The sequence below is a fragment of the Piliocolobus tephrosceles genome, chromosome X (assembly GCF_002776525.5).
Source record: "Piliocolobus tephrosceles isolate RC106 chromosome X, ASM277652v3, whole genome shotgun sequence".
In the NCBI taxonomy this organism is placed as follows: Eukaryota; Metazoa; Chordata; class Mammalia; order Primates; family Cercopithecidae; genus Piliocolobus; species Piliocolobus tephrosceles.
Window position 1 is genome coordinate 10,942,046 of NC_045455.1, and position 18,941 is coordinate 10,960,986.

The window sequence follows — 18,941 nt, forward strand, 5'->3', positions numbered from 1 at the left end:
CTTTTGGTGCTGTTCACTTGACATTGGTCTAGGAGGCTTCTAGTCCAAGGGACAGAAGCATTTATGCTGAAAAATAGGTAATTATACTTTCGTTAGTAGCAAGTACATAAGTGAAAAACATGACAAAGCCCTAGAGAGAGATAATACTTACCCCTATGTAAACCTAGCCATCAGCAGGAGTGGTACACAGCAGTTCCTTTTCAGTTCTTTAAGAGCTCTTCAGTGAAATACTAATTAGGGATTCAGTGCCATAAAGCTTGGAAAGATCTAAGGAACTAGAGAGAAGAAAATGTTGAAACAATGAATCCCTTTTACGATAGTTACCATTAAATGATTTAGAGAATTTCTGCAAGTAGGTGAGAGTAACTATTTTTCCAGCTGCTTAATTTTTTTTTTTTTTTTTTTTTTCCCCCGAGATGGAGTTTCGCTCTTGTCGCCCAGGCTGGAGTGCAATGGCGTGATCTCGGTTCACTGCAACCTCCACCTCCCCGGGTTCGAGCAATTCTCCTGCTTCAGCCTCCTGAGTAGCTGGGATTACAGGCACCTGCCACCACACTCAGATAATTTTGGTATTTTTAGGTAGAGATGGGGTTTCACCACGTTGGCCAGGCTGGTCTTGAACTCCTGACCTCAGGTGATCCGCCTGCCTTGGCCTCCCAAAGTGCTGGGATTATAGGCATGAGCCCCTGTGCCCGGCCCAGATGCTTAAATTTTGTGGGGAAACCCAGGAGACTAAAATCACCTCAATTGTCTTTGTGAGGAGGCGAGCACGGGGAAGGTGTACTTTGCCATAGTTCTAGAAAAATCAAGAGGAATTGCTGAAGTTTCTTTCAGAGCCAATGAAGACCTACCAAGCATTCTAAAGGGTGATTCTTTGCAAAGACACAATTCAAAACAAGAGTTATACTTAAATAAAGATTATAAATACCTGTACGTTGTGGTCCAGGAGACTGGAAGACTGTAAATTCCAACATTTAGAATGTCACTGATCTCATAATCTCCAACGTTCAGGGACAGAGCTGATAATTCTTTTTTGTTTTGTTTTGTTTTTTGTTTTTTTTGAGACAGTGTCTTGCTCTGTTGTCCAGGATGGGAGTGCAGTGGCGGGATCATGGCTCACTGCAGCCTTCACCTCCCAGGCTCAGGCAATCCTCCAACCTCAGACTCCCAAGCAGCTGGGACTAACTGCAGGCGCACACCACCCTGCCTGGCTAATTTTTAAATTTTTGGTAAAGACAGAGGTCCACCTATGTTGCCCAGTACTGGTCTCAAACTCCTGCTCAAGCCACCCACCCACCTCAGCCTTCCGAAGTGCTGGGATTACAGGCATGAGCCACTTCACCCAGCTGAAGTTGTAAATCTTTGTTGCACTTATTTAAACTGATGTGACAGAAGAGGCCTGAACAGTTTACTTTGTAATGAATAATACTTCAGTGTAATGAGTAATACTTCTTTGCTTAACCTACCTTGGATAAGTGAAGTACTAAAAACAAAACAAAAGTGAAGCATTAAAGAATTACATCTGCAAAGGAAGTATTAATTAATTACACCTTCAAAGGAAGAGTACTCTAAATCCGAGGTAGTGTTAACATTTCTCATTACTAGTCCAGACTATCCTGTCTACTAGTGACTAAAATTGTACTTCTCAATAAGCTTCCAGGCCTACCCACTAGACTTTGAAGGAGAGTGGGCAGTACTGTACTTACATCTGCCTCTGTCCCACCCTTAATTCTGACATCGGAAAGGACATCACAAGTAGCTCCTTGAAATCACTGTAGACAGGGTGAAAAGGAAATTCAACAGGAGGTTATTCCAAAGACACTTTAGTTTTCAGCATATCAATAGATTGTTGAAGGGGAATGGTGCCGATGGACCCCGCTAGCAAAAAGAAATATAAAATGTATTCTGTTTTAAGAAAAAAATCAGGCCCATAAAAGACAAGTCATCATACATTCTACATAGTTGCAATGGGATATACTTAGACTAAAAAAATTATTTGACATTTCTCCGAAATTCAAATTAAATTAGGCATCTAATGTTTTTATTTGCTAAACCTGTCAACCCGATCTATATTCATTCTAAGAAAGGACTATATTTTCCTGACCACAAAGAAGCATAAAATACACTATTCCTGGTGTTAATAGAAATGGTTATATCAAATGCTTTCTACCAATCCAAATTTATTCTATGTTTATAATAGGGCAGTGACAATCCATGATAGAATTATGTTGCTTTCTATGAAGTTAAGAGAAGGTAATTTTTTGAATTTTAGTAAAAAAACTACTTATACAGTGTACATATCTTAACCTATGAACTTTCATTATTGCTAAAGTTGATGTGAGCTCAGTTAAATACCCACTATGACACGTACCTCACTTAACTTAGGCCAGAGCAGTCACTGCCACACTTGATAAGACACCAACAAGCACTGGCCAAACATTGCACATGGTTATGAGTTGGGCATACCAACTTTTTATAATTCAGGGCCTCTGAAATCAAGGACTTCTGAATGAGACACCAGTCTCTTTCACATATTACATTAAAATGTCAAAGCAATATTATTCCTTTAAAAAAGGGGTAGGGGGTGAACTGGAAGATAATACATTTGTGACATTATGGGAATTTCTAGAGTCCTGGATTATTCAAAATGATTGGATGGCAATTTTCTTTATAATTTTACTGGGAATTATTTTTGAAATAATACTCATGAAAGCTTGTGCATCCTTTTGGAAGAAGTCCACGCTTCCTGAAAAGGGTAGTTCAGATGTCCGGGAGGTAAGAACAAATGGTTGATTTCCCCTTTCCCTAGTTTTCAAAATCAGACATAAGAATAATTTGTAAAATTTTTGAACTTTGATACTCAGATTACTCCTCTAACAATTTTTTCCGTTAAAATAGAGGGAAGGCAGTTGCCCGAAAAGCAGGAAATTTGGTAAGTATTATACAATTTCACATTTTAATATAAAACTTGTTCATCCTGAGCTTTTCTCATTGATACTGTGACTTTTTTATTCCTACTCAGCTCCAGAGAATTGGTCAGTTATTAATCCATCCTCAGGAGAAAGGTATGTGATATATCACATATGTATTTTGAAGCTAAATAAAATGGTTGTGTTCTATTCAAAATGCCTTTACTTCTGAATTTCAGAGAACGGTTTTCCTAGCTGTTCAACGTCATGATTCAATCTAACATTTACTTTAAATGGCTGCTAGGCTCAAGCTGTGTTAAGGACTTTTTGTATATTATTGAAATTATCCTTCAAGGTAGGTAGTATTATTATTGTTTTTACAGATGAGGAAAATAAAGCTTGAAGAGGATAAGTGACTTTCTTTCCTACTCTAACACTCTCTCCAATACACCAGTTCTTACAATTCAACTGAAAAAATATTTATTTAGCACTTACTGTGGACCAAGCAAACACTGAGCTAGGTGCTGCATGAGTGACATGAAAGGAGTTTGTAAAATCAGAATTTATCAGAATTGTAAAGTTATCTCCGTACTAGGGATTAAATACTGACATAATCACGAATCTTGTTGCTATCAATATTTTAATTGTTTTAATTGAAATCCGTTCAACAATTATTAGATATCTACTATAAAGTGGACACAAACACTGGGATTCAAGCCTTAAGATAGTCTCTCTTCTCAAGAAGCTTATATTCTTGTGGAGAAGATGTATACATACAGGAAAATTGCCTTGTGGTATGGTGACACAGTGACACAAATATTAAAACATTTAGGAGATGCCTAAGCCAGCCTAGGGCGTTGGTAATGGCTTCACGAAGAATGTTATGCTGGAGCTGAATTTTAAAGGATTAATGAACATTAGCCCGAAAAGGACACAGGTTTAGGAGGGTAAGAAGGACATTCCAGGACATGAACAGAAACAGCAGCAATGTGCAAGAAATTACTATTATTTCAGAGTTACTTGGAATGTTGAGGTTGAGTCAGGAAGTAGTGGAAGACGAATGTGAAGAGGTAGGCAGGAGTCAGGTCATAAAGGGCTTTCTATACCATGTTAAGAAGCCTGGATTCAATTCTGTAGATAATAACCACTAGTGGTGGTTACACATAAGAGTGGCACAGTTTTATGTTTCAGCTAGATCCCTAGTCACTGTGTGATTAGTCGCTGTGTGAATCAGAGGATTACTTGATGTTCCTCTAATTTTTTTTATTTGTCAGGTATAAAAGGACTTTATTCTTTTAATCTGGTTGCTATATTGTCGTATTGGGTACTAGCAACTCTAGTTCTCAGGTGAGTGTCTTGGGAAGCTGTAACAATACCTGGAGGTGTGAGTAGGTAGAACCCTTGTCAGGACCCGTTGGGAACCAGGAATGTCAGCACAAGCTACAGCATGTCAGTAGCGCAATCAGAGTAAGTCCAAATGGACAGACCAAGAGTCAGCATTTGAGATACTACAGGGGTTAGGTGTGCTTGGTGACCCAAGATTCACATGTAATTCAAAACCAGAGGATTAACAGGTAAGAGGAATTCACAAGAAGACATGGAGAAGAAAAAGGATTTTCAGCTTCAGAATCAAGAACACTTTAAAGATTTTCCATCCCTGTGTCCTATTATTCCCTTCCTGCCTGGACAGAAGTTAATCCTTGGGTGACATCTTTCTAGGGAGCATTAAGGGAAATTCATTGAGAAGAAGAGGTTGGGGGTGGTGTTGAAGGAAAAGGATGAGAGAAAAGATATGGCTCCTATGGCAGCAGCATATTATGGTGAAAAAACACAAAGTTTGAATTTAAGAAAGGTCTAGCTTTATATCATAGTTCTACCTCTTTGTTTTGTTTTGTTTTGTTTTGTTTTGTTTTGTTTTTTGGCAGAGTTTTGCTCTTGTTGCCCAGGCTGGAGAATAATGGCATGACCTCGGCTCACTGCAACCTCCGCCTCCTGGGTTCAAGTGATTCTCCTGCTTCAGCCACCATAGTAGCTGGGATTACAGGCACCCACCATCACACCTGGCTAATTGTTTGTATTTCTAGTAGAGATGGGGTTTCATCATGTTGGCCAGGCTGGTCTTGAACCCCTGACCTCAGGTGATCTACCTGCCTTGGCCTCTCAAAGCACTGGGATTACAGGCATGAGCCACCGCACCCAGCCCTGTAATTCTACCTCTTAATGATGGCATGGCCTTGGGCTAAGGACTTAAACTCACTATACCTCCATTTTATTTTATTTTTTTAATTTTCGAACTAAGGATTAGAAGAATTACCTCTTAGGAATATCATGACGATTAGTTGAAATAATATGTGTAACATAATGGCTCACGCCTGTAATCCCAGCACCTTGGGAGGCCGAGGTGGGTGGATAACTTGAGGTCAGGAGTTTGAAACCAGCCTGGCCAACATGGTGAAACCCCATCTCTACTAAAAATACAAAAATTAGCCAGGTGTGGTGGCATGCACCTGTAATCCCAATGACTCAGGAGGCTGAGAATGGCTTAAACCTGGGAGGCGGAGGTTGCAGTGAGACGAGATCGTGCCACTGCACTCCAACCTGGGAGACAAAGCAAGACTCCAGCTAGAAAGGAAAAAAAAATACATATATATATGTGTGTGTGTGTGTGTATACATGTGTATATATGTATGTATATACATGTGTGTATATATATATACACACACACGTACACACATATATTTTATATATATGAATTCTTTTTTTGGAAAAGAACTATGTTTGGAACAGCATATTTTATTTTTAACCATTGACACCTTCAAATAATTTTATTTCATTTAATTTTTTTAGATTTCTTCAAAAATAAACCAGGATACATGTGCAGAACGTGTAGGTTTGCTACATAGGGATACGTGTGCCATGGTGGTTTGCTGCACCTATTGACCTGTCCTCTAAGTTTCCTCCCCTCATCCCCCATCCCTGAAAAGGCCCTCGTGTATGTTGTTCCCCTCCCTGTGTCCATGTGTTCTCATTGTTCAGCTCCCACTTAGGAATGAGAACATGTGGTGTTTGGTTTTCTGTTCCTGTGTTAGTTTGCTGAGAATGATGGCTTCTAGCTTCATCCATGTCCCTGCAAAGGCCATGATCTCGTTCTTTTTATGGTTGCATAGTATTCCATGGTGTATATGTACCACATTTTCTTTATCCAGTCTATCATTGATGAGCATTTGGGTTGGTTCTATGTGTTTGCTATTGGAAATAGTGGGACAGCATCTTAATAAATTATTTTGAAATAGAAAGGTATATTGGCCGAAACCTAAGCATCAGAATGGTTAAAATGTACTGCATTAGAGATGAAGTGGATTTTATCTTGCTTACGAAATAGGACAAAGGAGAAAGGGGTAGCGGGGGGGGGCACAGGGAAGCAGAACAGAGGGAGTGGCAAGTGTAGTGGTATGAGGCTTAGGACTGAGTGGCATAAAGGATGAGACCACCACTCAGTATCTGAAATCTGGGGACTCGACCTGACCAGGTATAGTCTCAGTAAGCAAAGCAAACGGCTGACCTTCTATCAGATTTTGGGGAATGGTTTGTTTTAGGGTTGGCCTTATCCATACACGCATGCTTGAGTGAGAGTCTGCCACTAGTCACCTGACTCTCAAAGCTTAAACTTGTCACTGACTGGTTGGTTTCAGAAGTGCATTTCCTGAAGGGAGTTATCGTTGATAGATAAAACAGTTTAGAAGCAGACTTGGTGTTTATTTGTTACTATGACTATAGGGTTGCCATTGATTGATTGACAACCGATTCTGGTACTGGTTACCATGGCTCTAGTACTGTCACTCTTTTCCTAGGAGAATGAGGAGTTATTTTTAAAATCTCAAAGGCCAATTAAGATTCCTTGGTGGGGAGAGGCCAAAGGACATCTCACAAATGGGGAGACGTACCTAATGTTTAAATGGGAGCCCTTTGCATGACTGTAGTCAACTCTCTCCTGCTTCTGCCTCCAAGTCTTCACTAAAATCAGTCACATCTATGAGTAGTTTGTGTATGAGGGATTTTTTTTCTCCTCACTGAAATTGAGGAAAGAGTTGGGTCAGTTTGTTGTTAGCAATCAGAAGCCTGGAGGTGGAGATGGTCATTCAGCAAATACTTACTGATTGCCTACTCTGTGTCAGGCATTGCTGTAGGCCCTTGAGATTCATCAGCAAATAAAACAGTGTGTGGGGGTGAGAGAGGGTCAGACAATAAACGACAACATAATAAATAAATTACATGTCAGAAGGTGACATGAGAAATTAGAGAGAACTGTGCTGACCAGGCATAGTCTCAATGAGCAAAGCGAACTGCTGATCTTACATTGGATTATTGAATTTTGGGAAATGGTTTGCTGCAAAGTTTTTTTGTTTTTGTTTTTGTTTGTTTTTGTTTTTGTTTTTGGAGATGGAGTCTCATTCTGTTGCCCAGGCTGGAGTGCAATGGCACAATCTCGGCTCACTGCAACCTCCACCTACTGGGTTCAAGCAACTCTCCTGCCACAGGCTCCCAAGTAGCTGGGTCTACAGGTGCATGCCACCACACCCGGCTACTTTTTGTATTTTTAGTAGAGTTGGGGTTTCACCATGTTGGCTAGGCTGGTTTCAAACTCTGATGTCAAGTGATCCACCTGCTTCGGCCTCCCAAAGACCTGGAATTGATTAGCAGGCGTGAGCCACCCTGCCCAGCCTGCTTCAGCATTTTCTTACGTTAGGATTAGATCATGCCCATTCCTAAACTAGTAACTCAGAAATGGGATTACTATATTAGACTGAGCCTAACAATCTGAGGTAGAACAGGTGTTGGAGAGTAGACATCATGATCATCCAACCCAAAATTTTGTCTTAGTTGAAGAACGGACTTTACTACCAAATATTATATACTAAAAGTAATGAGCAGATAACAAAGATGTGTATACAGTCTGTATTAGATTGCTGGGGCTGCCATAACAACGTATCACAAAATAGGTGGCATTAAAGAACAGAAATTTATTTTCTCAAGGTTCTGAAGGCTGAAAGGCTTGGTTTTTCCTGACGTGTTTCTCCTTGACTTGCAGATGGCCAGTTTCTTGCTGTGTCCTCACATGCTCTTTTCTTTCTTTCTTTCTTTTTCTTTTTTTTTTTTCTTTTACTTTAAGTTCTGGGATACATGTGCAGCACATGCAGGTTTGTTACATAGGTAGACATGTGCCATGGTGGTCTGCTGCACCTATCAACCTGTCATCTAGGTTTTAAGCCCAGCGTGCTTTAGATATTTGTCCTAATGCTTTCCCTCCCCTTGCCCCCCACCCCCTGACAAGCCCCTTTGCATGATGTTCCCCTCCTTGTGTCCACGTATTCTCATTGTTCAACTCCCACTTAGGAGTGAGAACATGCAGTGTTTGGTTTTCTGTTCCTGTGTTAGTTTGCTGAGAATGATGGTTTCCACCTGCTTCGGCCAGCTTCATCCATGTCCCTGCAAAGGGCATGAACTCATTCTTTTTAATGGCTGCATAGTATTCCATGGTGTATATATGCCACATTTTCTTTATCCAGTCTATCATTGATGGGCATTTGTGTTGGTTCCATGTCTTTGCTATTGTTAATAGTGCTGCAATAAACACACATGTGCATCACATGCTTGTTTCTTTGTATGTGCATGTCCATGGTGTCTCTGTGTCCAAATTTCCTCTTCTTACAAGGGCACCAGTCATATTGGATTAGGGCCCCACTCTAAATAAAGACATCAGTTAACTTAATCACATTTTGATGGCCTTATCTCCAAATACGGATTAAGACCCACCCATATGACCTCATTTAACTTTAATAACCTATTTAAAGGCCATGTCTACAAATATGGTCACATTCTGAGATACTGGGGTTAGGACTTCAACATATGAATTTTAGAGAAACACAATTCCGCCTATAAAATAGCCTATATATTAGAGGTTAATAAGTGCTCTAAAAATTGAGAGAACTTGAAAACTAACATATTTTAAATATTTACCTAATATTTTTGTGTTATCTATGAAAAAACAAAATCATTAGTATAGCCTAAAATACCCCAAATTCTAATTAACCAACTCCAGATTAATGAGATTTCATTGTGTCAACTGAAGAATGATGGTTTTGAAAAGAATGATGGTGTTCATAAAGGATTGCAGCCTGTAGGATAACCATTCTGACAGACTGGGAAGCATAGCCTCCTGTCAGAAGCCAGACACAGGCCATTGGAGGGCAGGAAGAATACGACAGGAAATCATGCTGAATGAGGTGGATAGTACTTATAGTCAATAAGCTGTAGGAGGAATCATGAATATTTATGAAAGGAGAAATGTGTGCATGAGCAATTGAGCTTCATTCCTCTCCATGGAACTCATGTTCAGAAAATGGCAGCTTTAGCATGATATGAGCATGGAGTTTTTGGCCCTCTGACATCAAAAGGTGAAGCCAGGGACATGAAAATCCCCACTGCACATCCTCCCTAGACTGGGCAGAACCACTCTGTGGTTGGTGGTCTCTTATCAGGAAGGAATGCTAGCTGATTGTTTCGTTGAAAGCAGAAGTGAGGGGCAGCATCAGGTCATTGGTTGATATCAAGGATGGTGCAAGCCTTTCCAAAGGGCTGTTCTGTTTACCCTTAGGAAAGAAAGCCTAATGGTAGCGAGGGAGGGAGGTAGTATAATAAGGCCTGTCTCACCTCCCATCCCATCATGGTCAGGAATTCATTTTTCAAGATTTCTTTGGGGTCCACTTGGCCAAGAGGAACTCCATTCAGTCATTTGTGAGACTTAGCATTTCATTTTTAATTCTCAGTTCTATAAGTAATCATTTAGCATAAATAATTTTTTGTGGTTGAGTAGATCATGATGGATTTCATATACTGCCTTCACTACTTTGATTGAGGGGTATTTAAAAGTAAAGTCACACTTACAGTAAAGTAAGAGGTGATCTGTGTTCCCCAAACAAATAGCTACTAGAATGATCTCACCTAGTTTATATGAATTTCAGTTTTTGATTTTAGGCTTGCTCATCCATCAAACAGTGACTCTCAATATTTATCATGTATCAGAATCAGCTGGAGAGCTTATTAAAACTCAGATTTTTTGACCCTACCTTCAGAACTTCAGATACCATAGTGCTGGGATGGGACCAAAGAATGTGCATTTCAAATAAGTTTCCAGGTGTATTATCAGGGTTCTCCAGAGAAACAGAACCAGTAGGTTATGTGTGTGTGTGTGTGTGTGTGTGTGTGTGTGTGTGTGTGTGTGTGTGTATGTATATATATATAGAGAGAGAGAGAGTAAGAGATATATTTTAAAGAACTGGCTCAAGCAATTATGGTGACTAGCAAGCCTAAAATGTGCAGTTTAAGCCAAAAGGCTGTCTGCTGACAGAATTTCCTCTTGCTGGAGTATGTCAGGGGGTTGAGGTATCGGTCTTTTGTTCTATCCAGGCTTTTAACTGATTGGATCATGCCCACCCACATTAGGAAGAACAATCTGCTTTTCTCACAGTTCACTGATATAAATGTTAATCTCATCCAAAACACCCTCAGAGAAACATCCAGAATAATGTTTGACCATATCTCTGGGCATCACTGCCCAGCCAAACTGACAAATAAAATTAACTATCACACCAGATGATGCTGATGCTGTTGGTCTGAGCACTTCTTAGACTGAGACTAATCATTTGAGGTACATGGGTGTTGGCAAATTCACATCATCCATGATCGTTACTCCAGCCCAAAATTGTACTGAGACATGCTTCCCTAAAATGTAGGCTTTTCTGTTGATCCCAAAGAACTGTTAACATAATCTGGATTTATTTATAGACAGTTAGTTTATACTATTGGTATTCTTCTGTTGTACATATTACATTTCCATAAGAATGTTTCTTTTTTATTTTTTTAAGAATGTTTTCTTTTTGTGAAAACTTTCATATAGAGAACAGAAAAGATGTTCCTTGTAAAAGAATATAATCTTAATCCAGCAACTTTGACCCACTCCTGTCAAAAATAGACTTTTAGAGATGCTGAGGTATATTCTCTGAGATATATAATTGATATACTTCACTTTTTCAGTCAATTAGTTTATTAAGTGAGAAGAACTACGTAATGAATTGTTTTGTATTATGGATAATGGTTTTCCAATTTATCTCTATACTGATCTGTTTTCATACACTATGCTGCATTTTCTTGAATCTGGAAGGTAATTCTTATATGAAATATATCCTAGTATTCATTTGTACACTGTTTTCTTATATTTCAGAGTTGGTACCTTTTCAGAGAAAAGAATTACTTCATCACTTACCTCTGAAGAAAAGGAATGTAACTTTGAAGATAGAATTTTATTCTCACATGAAATAATATGGTCAGGTACTAGTGAAAGTGAAGATCAAGTAAGTCACTCTAGTGGAAGTCATGTGCCATCTTCAAACGGAATCAGCTCATCTTTGCCATTGTTTTATTCAGAGGTAGAGGAAATGTATCTAAGCCATACAGAGCATCTGGACAGTGAATATGAAACAATACAATTTTCCTCCAAGAAATTGTTTTCAATGATGAAAACCAACAAAAACAAAAATTCAGAATTTTCTTCTGATCTTAGCTTTTCAGCCTCTAGATTAGCTGTAGAAATTGAAGATCTAGATGTGGCACCTTGCCCTCTTGCCCACTTACTTCTTTCTAGAGATCAGGTTAGACTTCTGGAAGAAAATGTGAGAAATCAAATTCCTTCAAAACCCAAAACTAAGTTAGGGATTAGAACTACTTATCAATGCTCAAGATCTCAAGAGCCCTTGAATCAGACTGAACCTTCTGTTGGAATGGTTATTTCTGTCCAAGCACAGGATTCTTTTACAGGACAAAATGCCTTTCAGAATCAATGTCTTTATGAAGCCCAATTTACTAGTCAAACCCAATATATAAATCATAACCAAGAATCAATTAACAGCCAGCCTGATAGCAAGGCCAGCAACTTTGCCCAACCTGAAGATGTGATGAGGAAGCCATTTTCTAGCAGCACACAAGACTCCTTCCAGTCCCAAGATTTGGATAGGAACCAACATTTTGTTAAAATTCCATCAATTGTTGAGGCACAATATTCAGTAAAGGGCCTAGAGTCTGATGAGCACTTAGGTGAGGATCAGCGTTCTGTTTGGTTTATAAATTCAAACAAGATTAAATATTCAATTAAGGGGCAAGACACTATTTTTAAGAATGCTGAATTTCTAGTTTTAACTCTGAATCCAAATTTAGTTACCGAAGATATGCCACAACTAAGGAGTGTAATACCACAAGGCCAGCAACAAATTGTTCCACCAGAATTAAACCAGGATTCTGTACATAGCTCAGTGCCTCTTTTGTCTACTATTAAAGGGCAGAAAAATAGAAGAAAAACACCAGACAGTAAAAGCAAACTCAGTCTTAACATTCCATCTCGAAAAGCCAAAAAAACACCAACTTCACAAGTATTTCAAATCACAGTATGTCACACGTTAAAAAATAGGAATGAGTTAGGATGCAAGAATAACACTGAGAAGAAAGAATTACATGAAAGGAAAGATATATCAGATATAGCTTTGCATCTTATTTCTATTTCCAAGCTTATTCTGCCTTATGTTAAAAATTATTCCAGAAAACAACTACTGAAAGTCATGCCAAGTTTAATAAAATGTGAACATTTTCTGCAGAAGCAAAATAAGTCACCAGATACAGAGAAAATCAGTTATGCAGGTCCTCTTGAGGAGACAGGAATCTCAGGTATTACTAAAAAGGAAAAGGAATATGACAAAGCAAACAAAGGACTAAAAAATATTTCACCAAAAATGTTACCTCAGCTAGAACAATCCTTCATGGTCGACACTGTTCAACTAAAAGCACCTTGTTTACTAGTAGAAAAAAATGGGAAGAGTAAAGAATCTCTTAAAGACTCAATTACTCAAGCAAATGGAATTGATATTACAGAATTTCATGCTCCAAATAGTAAAAAACCATTTGATCTGCATATTCCAAATCACAAGACATCTTTAGAAGAAGCCATATCAAAACCTATGCAGAGACTTGTTTTCTCTCCCGAAATGGAATCAAACAATAGAATGAAAATACCAGAGGACCTACAAAGTTCAGAGAATTCCTGTCTTCAACTTTCAAATGGAGAGGAGTTACCAACCAGTACACCAAAAATGCAAAGGTGCTTTCCAAGGGAAAATACGCAGAAACAAAAAGATTTTTTGGAACTTGTTCTGGAGTTGTCAAATGCCCATTTGGTCATTTCCCTAGGAAGCAAAATGCATAAAAGCAGTGAAGAATTAGAAGCCATAAAAATTCAAGTGAGTGCAGAAAGTGTAAATCTGAAGGAAAATACACCATTGATACTTAATGTTACAGAAGACAGTGACCTACGTGAAAGTGAGGAACTAGAATGCAACACTGGAAGTAACATAACAAATATGCACCAAGATAAAGAAACGTCTGATGCATTTCACAGTGCCACTTACACTAACATTTCTCAACTACCTGATACAGAAACACATAGCAGATTAAAAGCCAAGGCAGATACATTAAGAATAATAAGGCTCAGTCATTCGGCATCAAAGCAAGAGAAATTACCAGATAAGAAGGAAACACAGAATGCAGAATACATTGATAACAGCTCTACATTTAAAAAGCCACAAAAATGTGATAGAAAGGAACAGGAGAAAGAAGCAAATTCAGAGCTGACACAAGGCTTCAGCTTCAGCGTACATCTAAAGCAAAAGCCCGAATACATCAAATTTGAAATGGAACGGATCAGTTCAGGAAGTAAAGCCCCAAATAAAGAGCAAGAGGTCCAACTACAAAATCTTTCTACACAAACTATTTTGGAGACTAGTCCATGCCCAATGATGGATCCATTTCAAGTTGAGAAGGTGAAGCAAAGCACAGATAGACTTACAGACAGACAGGGTGCCAGAGATCCAAAGAATCCACTTACAATACCAGAGAACTTGCCAGTTGGTGAACTTTTAATTGAAACAACAGAGTATAGTGCCCCATTTGGTGGAAACCTCCAAAAGACAATGGATAGTCATATTGTAGAAGAAAAGGAAGATGTAAAAAGATATTTACCTGCAGTTGCCCTGGGGTCTTTCAATAACCACTTGCTTACTTTACCATATTTTAAAAGACAGGAAATTAGAAAAAAATTATCAGAAACAAAAAGTGCACTCAGTGTCAAATATGTAATTATGAAAGTAAAGAAACCAGCAATCTCACTGATGCCTTATATCAATATATGTGGTACTCCAAACCACAAGAAAAAAATGGGAGGCAATTTTGAAATTATAATTAAACAGATACTGCAAGATAAAATTGTGGCAGGTATGCTTCTGAATGTTATTTACCCTCATATGTCTATTTTGCCTAATACTAGAATGCATAGCAGATTAAATGCAGAGAATCACAGTCATATCAAGCTAGTCCAAGAGGAATCCCAAATTGAAAGGGAAGAAAAGTATCCATATTTCATTAATAAGGGAAATGAATCCCAAAACATACTAGATGCTAAATTGCAAGATGAAGTAAAAGGTGTTAAAGAAACTCTACCAAAAGCAATCCTGCATGATAGCTGGAACGTTGGACTTGATGCACATCTAGCTAAGGAGACTAAAACAGAGAAAGAAATGCATCAACCAATACCATTCACAGAAACTATTATGAAGTCTGTTGTGTCTCCCATAATGGAACCATCTCATGTTGAGAATGTGAAGAGTACTCAAACAACACAAACAGGCTGCAAATGCACTGCACATTCAGAGATGCCTTCTCCAATATCAGGAAAATTGCTGATTGGAGACCCTTTAAACCAAACAAGAGAAAATGATGTTCCAAGTAATGGAAGTGATACGAGGGAAATGGGTTACTGTTTTGCACAAAAAAAGACAGAAATACCAAAAGATTTACCAGCAACTTCGCTAGAGTCTTTCAATTACTGCATGCCTGTTTTATCTTGTTCGAAAGTGATGAAAAAGAGAGTAACATTTTCTCTCACAGCAAGTAAGGTGAAGCCCAAATGTGTAAATACAAAGGCTGTGAAGCCATCAATCTCAGAGACAGTCAGTGTCACAAGCCACAGAAAGAAATCAGAATTAGACTTTAAGACTAAATTTAAAAAGTTAAATCAAACTAAAGGATTTGTACCTGAATGTGTAAATACCCTTTGCTCTCCAATGCATGGCAGATTGCAGACAGAGTTCTGTCTCCCCGCATCTCAATTAAAGCAAGGAGAAACAGCAGATAAGACATACATTGATGTCTTTGCTAAGAGTAGTATATCCCATGACAGAGAGGAAAAATTGCAAGATAGAGAGGAAGAGGAACAGAAAGTTTTATTAGAAGCAGCGCCACAGCTGAGCCAGCAGCTGGGGTCCGATGCGGGTCAAATGAAGGATATCCATCTTGAATCAGACCCAGTGCTGAACTGTTTAACAACGGAGCTACCTATGAACGGACAACGTTTGCGGCACCAAAGAGGTTTTCAACAAATCACTGTAGAGACTGGTCTCCAAATGGGTCCTTTAGAAGCTGAAGAACTACCAAAAGTCAACAAAACAGAAAATGACATAAAAGTCCCCGTGGGTCATAAGATTCCACCTCCCAAAGCTTTACAGACTCCGGAGAATAGCCATGGCTTCATACTCAATGCATATCAGAAGGTTAATGAGTTTGTCAAATCAGATGAGGAACTGAAGCAACCAGGAAATACAAATATTCAGGTACAACCACAAAAGCATTTTACACAAACTATTTTGGAGTCTACTTCATGCCCTACATTGGATCAATTTCAATTTGAAAAGGTAGAGAGTTATGTTAGGCTTTCACCTCTAAAGTCAGGGGAAGCAAAAGTTGATGAAATCATATTTTATGCAAGAGAAGGTGGTATCTCATCTGATTCTAGCCATCAAAAGGAACAAGCTGCTGGTAGTGAAAAGAAAGAGACAGTGATTTTTGATTCCTGCATGCCTGCTTTATCTACACCTAAAAGGAAGAGAAACTTAAAACAATTTTCAGACATGAAAACTTTAGTGAATCCCAAATGTGGAATTATAAAGGCAAAGAAGCCATCAATTTCATACATGCTCAATATCAAGGCTGGTGCTGGTCCAAACCGTAGAAAAGAACTGAGCTGTAACTTGACAACCAAAATGAAAGAAGTGCATCAAGGCAAAAAGGGAGCAGATGAAACATATGCTTTCCTGACTATGACACCTGACATTAACAAGTATGGCAAGGTAGAAACAGAGAAAGACACGCTAAGAGGAAAAAGACTCAGTTCTACTCAAGTAAAGCAAGATACATCTCCACATGAAGATAGTATTACTTCACATAACATTAAAGAAACCCGTCTTCAAGATGAAGAGCAAGAAGAAAGGGAACCAGAGGCATTGTTAAAAGTAATTCCACAGCACCTGCAACATTTCATATTCCATTCAGGTCAGAGGAAGGATCTTGACTTTCACAAATTAGAAGACCAAGGAAGAAGGAAAATTCTGTTTGTTACCAAACAAGATGTCCCACAACAACTTCAGCCTGCAGAGCCAATACAAGGAGAGGAGACAAAGAAATGCCTCTGGATTCAAAATGGCACAGTATGTACATTAAATTCAAAACTTCTTCCTCTAAAATCAGAGGACCCACTAAACAGTGAAGTTTTAATTGGTGCAATAAAACGTGGTGTACCAACTGATAGGAAAGGTGTGGGGGAACAGCACAATTCAGGTAAAGGGGAAAAGGCAGAGTTTAATAAAGATCTACAAGCAACCATCCTGGAGTTACAGAATTCACCACATGGTGGGGAGACACAGAAGATCAATTTGACTGATATGGAAAGCGAATCTAGCAATGCAATGAACATGAATGTACAACATGAAAAGGAAGATAAAAATACTCAAAAAATGTTACCAGAATCAGTTCCATGCTATAGTCAACACCTCAGTTTCAGTACACATCAAATGAAAGATCCTGACCCTTGCAAATCAGGATCTGAACCGAAGAGTCTTGAAGGCAGAAGTTCTTGGAATTTGTCTCATATAATGCAAAAAACAGAGCAAGAAACACACTTTAGAGAAACTGTTTTAGAGCCTATTTCTGGTTACATGATGAAACAGAGTCCTCATATGCAAGAAGAAATAAAATGTGTGGTGGGTCTAAAGACTTCATTTCCCAAAACAGGGAAATCAGAGATTGGTTCAATACCACATGATACCCCTTGGGATGAAAATCCTAGAAGGAAATGGGATAGTTCTATTTCTGAGAAAACTGCATGGAATCCAAAAAACTTACGAACAGTCTTAAAACCTTTAGATTTCTCCAGTCTCATGTCATCTGAATATGGAAGTCGGAGCTATACATTAGAGTTTATAAGCAAGAAAAGTATAACGAGTCCCAAACGTGTAACTTTGAAGACAAAGCAACTACCAATTTCACAGTTGTTTAATATCATAAGACATTCTACAGAAAACCACAGAAAGAAAAAACAGCACCGCTTTAGGTACAAGATGAAAGGGAGGCAATGGTACACAAGTATAGGAGAGGCATTACTCAGTGCCACTGAATATGCTAAGAGTCCACCATCCAAATCAATGACTGATAAACTCTTATTCAATACAGCAGCAAGGGGCACTCTGTCTAACAGAACACACCAACAAAATCTGGATGGTCATACTACAGAGGAAAAGGAAGAGGTACAAGAAAATGTAGCTGCAAGTTCCTTGGGTCCTTTAGATTTCTTTATGCCTGTTTTATCTGACTCTAAAAACCAGACAAACACAATACAGTTATCAGAAAGGAAAACTATATTGAATCCCAAATGTTTAACTATGAAGGAAAAGAAATCACCAATTTCACAGATACATAAAATCAATAGACACTTTACTACAAAACATAGGAAGAAACTTGAATCCAATTTAAAAACCAAACTGAAAGCAATGTGGCAAGGTGAAAATGTGACTGATACATTTCCAAATACCATTTCCTTCACTCCAGATACCTCTGACATTAAAAGCCAAAGTGGATTCCAAACAGAGATAGACAAGAGAATATCAGGGTTAAGTCATACACAACCAACACAAATAGAGTCACTAGCTGAAGGGATAGCAAGGTGTTCTGACAAGAGAAGGACTTGCAACTTGGTAAAGGGAACAAACCTACATGATAGAGAAAGTGGGGAAAAGAAGCAAGAACATCTTACAGAAATGGATCCATTCTATGCAGAAAACTTCATGGCAAATACACATCTTAGAAAGGATCCTCATCTTGGTAAATCAGAAGATATGCTTTTGGGAGAACCTTTTATCTCAAAAAGTCAGTTTTACAAAGGGAATTCAGAAAAAAATGTAAAAATAGAAAAAAACAAAAATGGAAAAGAAAGTCTCAAAGTTGGGCTCCCAAGGATGGAGAAATCAGATAATTGTGCAGAACTCAGTGAGGCAACAGATGATGTCATATCAAATAAATATGATAAAGAGAACATTGGCCATTCTGTTTTCAAAGAAAAAGCTTTCTGTAATTTGGCAGCAATTGTCCCAGATTCTGTTGGCAGGCATTCGCCTGCTTCAGAAGAAATTAAAAGACAGAATGGCAGCCTTAAAATAGCTGACAGGTCAAGTTCCCAAGGTAGACCTTTGCAGGCAAAGCAATCAGCAGTTTCACAATCACTTAATACTGCAGGGTATGCTATTGTAAACGTTAATAAGGAACAGAAACAGAACTTTAAAGCCCAGAAGACAGAAGTAGAGAGAAATAAAGTTGCATTAAATGCAAAGCTAAAATCTATATGTGTTTCTATACCTCATCTACTATGCATAAATATGGAGCAATCACCTAGTACCTGGGATATATATGAACAATCTTCTGAAACAAGAAATTCCCTAAACAAAGCAAAAGTGAGGGAGAAGGAAGGGTATGGACAACAGGTTTTGTTTCAAACAGCTCCACAGGATATCCAGCCGTCTGAGTTTGGAGCAAATCAAATGAGAGAGC

At 38.5% G+C, this 18,941-nt stretch overlaps 1 protein-coding gene across 1 annotated transcript in view; it reads left to right on the top strand.

The window, feature by feature from the left end:
• The first annotated feature begins 2,544 nt into the window (after nucleotides 1-2,544).
• The window catches only part of CCDC168 (coiled-coil domain containing 168), a 29,635-nt gene continuing 13,238 nt past the window's right edge, over nucleotides 2,545-18,941 (top strand). The window contains exons 1-4 of the mRNA XM_023218090.1: nucleotides 2,545-2,775; nucleotides 2,899-2,932; nucleotides 3,023-3,065; nucleotides 11,191-18,691. Coding sequence (XP_023073858.1) covers nucleotides 2,545-2,775; nucleotides 2,899-2,932; nucleotides 3,023-3,065; nucleotides 11,191-18,691 — 7,809 coding nt within the window. The remainder of the gene's footprint in view (nucleotides 2,776-2,898; nucleotides 2,933-3,022; nucleotides 3,066-11,190; nucleotides 18,692-18,941) is intronic.